General features: G+C 43.3%; 1 protein-coding gene across 5 annotated transcripts in view; it reads right to left on the bottom strand.

Annotated features, from left to right (window-relative positions):
• Positions 1-4,353, bottom strand: part of PPP1R12B (protein phosphatase 1 regulatory subunit 12B) — a 303,467-nt gene extending 299,114 nt beyond the window's left edge. For all 5 annotated transcript variants that reach the window (XM_044676051.1, XM_044676053.1, XM_044676049.1 and 2 more), the window contains exon 1: positions 3,965-4,353. In XM_044676051.1, the coding sequence (XP_044531986.1) occupies positions 3,965-4,258 (294 nt within the window). In that variant the 5' untranslated portion in view covers positions 4,259-4,353. The remainder of the gene's footprint in view (positions 1-3,964) is intronic.
• Positions 4,354-4,839: the final 486 nt, after the last annotated feature.

Here is a 4,839-nt window from a genome sequence, read left to right as displayed (position 1 = left end):
GGGGAGGGGAGGGGAGGGGAAGAAAGACTATCTTTGCTGCCAGGGAGTTTATATTCTAATGAGTTCTAATATTTACATCTATAAGTATATAAAGAATATATACAAAATAAACACACAAGTTAAAAGGGGTAGAGCACTAGCAATTTACCAATCAGGAAAGACTTTCTGTAGAAGGTAGAACTTGAGCACAATTTTGAAGGAAATGGGAATTCTAAAAAGTAGAGGTAAGAAAAGACTTCCATTCCAGAAAAGAGGGGCTAGCCAGCATAAAGGTTTAGAGATAGCAGATGGAATGTTGTTGTATATGAGTAAGGCCCAGCAAGAACATTAGTGTAGAAAATGTTAGAAGGAAATAATGCATAATGACACTAAAAAAAAAAAAAAAAAAAAAAAAAAAGGTAGGTTGAGACAAAATTGTGAGGGTTTTGAAAGCCAAAGGGGTCTTTATTTGATCCCAGAAGCAATAGGGAGTTATTGGGGATTGAATAGAGGAATAATGAGGTTAGATCTGCCATTCTGAAAAAATTCGTATCCTGAATTGCCTTGTGGTTCTATAGATGAGGTTGGGTTATTGCAGGTAGTCAAATGCTTCCTTCAGGTCCAACACCTTCTAGAAAAAGGAAAGAACTCTGTCCTTCACCTTAATCTGGCATACAATAGAATTTACTCTCTTTTTTCAGTAAAATCACCTGCCCAGTCACAGCAGGCTGATAATTTAGTAAACACGGTCTCCAAGGGACTGTATCCTATTATTCTCAAACTCACATATTCTAGAGCCACAATGTTTTCACATAAGACACTACATGTTAGTCACAAAGAAAAACCCAAAATTTACCAACCCATAAAGAATTATCAGACCAATCTCCACTAGGAAATAAATAAGTAATTAAACTAATGAAAAAGACCCCTTTTTGCATGTACCCAGTATGAAGTATGTACTTATCTTAGGCAAATAGTTATCTGTAACATCTATTATCAAGTTTTTACCCTATTTTTTAAAAAGACATATTTATAGGGGGCAGCTGGGTGGCTCAATGGATTGAGAGCCAGGCTTAGAGACAGAAGGTCCTAGGTTCAAATCTGACCTCAGACACTTCTCAGCTGTATGACCCTGGGCAAGTCACTTAAGCCCCAGTGCTGAGACCTTACCACTCTTCTGCCTTGGAACCAATACACAATACTGATTCTAAGATGGAAGATAAGGGTTATTTTTTTTTAAATAAATAAATAGACATATTTATAGCTACAAAGAAAAATGACAATTCATACCATCTTACGTAAAGCTGTGAGTTTCTTAGCTTTTGATGATTAGTTAACTTTTGAGGTGTTTCCATCCACACCCATTTCAAGTTATATTAATAGTTTCCCTAGTACTTGTTATCTTGGACCTAGGCACCTTTTGGCCTTAGTAAAGACTGCCAAGAAGAGTATGTCAGAAGTACAAAGACAACACCTACAAAGAACTACTAGCACGAAGAATAAAAAAGCTTGTTATGACCTTGTGGGACAAGATGGAAACACAGTGAAGGAATTTCAAAATTAAGTGATTCTTTAAGGTGTCTTTCTTCTAACCTACCAAGAGGAGAAGCTACAGATGTTACATTTGGCCAGAGCTCTAAGGCAAAAAAAAGTAGGAAAGGGAGCAATTATCTAGATAATTAAGGTCAAATCTGCTACATAACCAAAGAATAAACAGGGCTTTTAAAACCTGAATTATCTAGATAATTATAACCATTCTCCACTTCATCAGAAAAGGATCAGTCTGTAAAGCAAACTGTTCAATTTCTGGCTGCCCTTGACCTGCATTTTGAAAATAATTTTCTGTTTACCTTGAGAGTGATTCAGACCATGAAGAGACATAAAGTCACTTTGCCGGAAACTGACTTACAAATGGGTTCCTGTGCCAATAAAGGCCCCTTGTCTACATGTTAACAAAGAGAAGGGCTCAATAGAAGGCTGTTTTGACCTCAAAGCCTTGAGCTGCTCTAACTTATTAGCTGAGCTCTTTCCAGTATAAATTGGTGCTACTACCTACTTAGTTGGGCTTGCTGTTGGCCCTGTTGATAATACAAGAAATGCCCATTTTGGATTAGCAGATATAAGGAAAACAAAATACCATTCCTCCCACTCCCTCATAGTCATACTCCTACACTAAATGTTAAAAGCTATTGATCAGTAATGAGAAGGATTGCACTGCTGAGAGTACATAGAGGAGTTATAAAGATATAGGGATATAATCATTAGAGGGTTGAGTTATTAGGCAAAGAGAAACTGAAATGGAAGGGACAGCAATAGATTATCAAGGTAGCTATTCCTGGTGCATTATTAACTTATAAAATTAAGTACAGTGTAAGTATGGGGAAATGTGACTAGTTTTTACTTTATAAGAAACATTATATTACACTAAGAAAACTTTCTGCCATAGTGATCCAACCAATTATATGCTGAAAAAAAAGATATAGGAAAAGTTTCTCTTTCCACCAAGAGCTCACTGGATGATTCCTTCCACTAGCTAGATGTCTCCTTTCCATCCCAAATAAATCTACAAAGCAACAATCCTCCTGGAAACCAAATATCTCCCAAGGAAATCCAAAGAGTGAAATTGAAACGTTTTTTGCCCATCTGAGCTCCCAGCTCAAAAGGCACATTCTTTCATATATAGGCTAATAAGTGTAAATATAGGTAAATGTATGTTCTTCTAACCAAACTAAAACAGCTATATATGGGGTAAAGTGGCACCAAATAACTTAAATTATTAGATCATATTATTTGGGGAGTTGTAATCTAAAGCAGTATTTTCACAAAAAATACTTGTTTGAATCATGTGTATGTAGACACTCGTGAAAACCAAAGGCTAGAAAATGATTTTTAAAGAATGGTGTGGATGAGATTCCTGTTCAAGTAGATCCAGATTGTCCATGGTGGTGGGAAGAAGGGAAATGAGAAAGACACAGTGGGTGAGGTACAGGCTCACCAAATTGCCTGGTTAAGTAACATTTTGAAAGGTGGAATTAGTTATCAACAGCATTATATAGAAGACTGGCATAAGAAGGAGGAAGGAACGGTGCTATCCCCAAAAACCTAACTATCAGTGCATCTAAATGCCACATAACTAGACTGAAATATAGAAGACTATTTCTATGGTAGGTAGGCCCTTACACAATATTAGGAACTCTGAGGTTCACAAAATGAGAATAAGAGAGGTCATTTTATATGTGACAGAGGACACAAGTGACAGAGTAAGGTCTCCATGATGGACAGCACCCAGGTCACACACTGGTTGTGCCAGGGAGGAAACAAAACATAAAAAACAATGAGTTCAGAGATGAAAAGAGAGGGCTCTATGAAATATAAAGTTTGGTGACAGTGTCCGAGGGGGACTTATGGATCCTAGCGATGTTCTAGGGGCTACTAATCTGGTGGGACACTGTGGGTGATCCTGTCATGAGCCAGCAAAACCATAGAGGTTTCAGCAGGGCTGCTGGCAGGCAGGAAAGGCGGTCCTAAGGGGCTTACCCCTGAAATGATCTCAATTATTCTATAGGGGGCAGCACACACAGGAAGCTTTTCTATAATGGGCATCAGACAAGTGACATTGACTCGGCACCTATGTGACACTGCTCCTTGGAACAGTAACAAAAACAAAAACAAGTGAAATGTTATCACCGAAAGGCTGGCGCCACGGGCAGAAACATCGGCACCCCTGACAACTTGGGGAGGGTGGAGGGGGATAGTGGGGGGAGAGAAGTGGGCTGTCGAGGGCCACCGAGCAATAAGCAAAGACCAGACACACCTGGGCAGTGAATGACACTGGTCCCAAAGGTGGTGGATGTGGGACCGGGGAGGTCCTTGGCTGCCAAGAGGTGGCTGCTCAAAGGTGAGACAGACAGAGCAGCCCCAAGGGGACCGTCCAGCCTGCTCCGCTTCCTTGGGGGGAGGGCGTCTCGCAGGTGCCCTGGCTTACCTGGTGCAGGGCTGTCAGCCCGTCGACGTTGACCGTATTGATGTCGGCTCCCCTGGCAAGCAGCCTCTTCACCTCGTCCGTGTCCCCGCTCGAGCAGGCTGCCAGGAAGACGGCCCCGTCCTCAAAGCGGACCCGAGGCCCCCCGCGGCGGGACGGCTGCAGCTGCCGCCCGGAGCCCCGCCGCTCCGCCGGCTCCTGCTCAGTCAGCGAGCCCCGCCAGCGCCGCAGCTGCTCAGCCCGCCGCACTCGCGCCGACTCGGCCCGCTTCCCACCCAGGTGCTCCAACTCCGCCATGGCCCGGGTCCCGGCTGCCGCCGCTGCTGCTAGCCCGATCGCCGCCGCCCTCCCAGCGATTCAACCTGGAGCAGAAGGCGGAGACCCCCGCGCAGCCATCTTTACTCCTCCCGCCGTCAGCACCGCCCGCTCTCCCTAGCTTCAACGCAGGCGCTGCCCGGACCGCAAGGCATCATGGAATGTGTAGTATCCCGCGGTTCACCTATGAAACCTTTGCGGCAGGACTGAGAACTACAAATCCCTAGATGCATCAGAAAAGAGGCGGTAACCAGTTGGCTCCTTTCCTCGCTGAGGTACCCAAAAGGGTCACCTTTGCCCTGAAGTGTTCCAAAAGCTCCAACAGTCTCTGGGACTGGAGGGAGGGAGAGAAGGTGCCAGCCTTTTCCTCGGTGTATTTTGGGAGTTGTAGTTTATTGGGAGTGTTATTTTACTACCAATTCTATCACTTTTCTATTCTCGCTTGGAAGTGGGAAAGAGGCAATCGTTTGCCCCCTTATGCAGGATGGGAAAGTAAGACATAAAATACGTAAAAGAATACGTAAAAGAATAGAGGTCTCGTGAATAATGCTTTAATATTTTTC

The sequence above is a fragment of the Gracilinanus agilis genome, chromosome 4 (genome assembly GCF_016433145.1).
Source record: "Gracilinanus agilis isolate LMUSP501 chromosome 4, AgileGrace, whole genome shotgun sequence".
Lineage (NCBI taxonomy): Eukaryota > Metazoa > Chordata > Mammalia > Didelphimorphia > Didelphidae > Gracilinanus > Gracilinanus agilis.
Note: the sequence above shows the minus strand (reverse complement) of the source record. Positions and strands in the feature narration are given on the sequence as shown.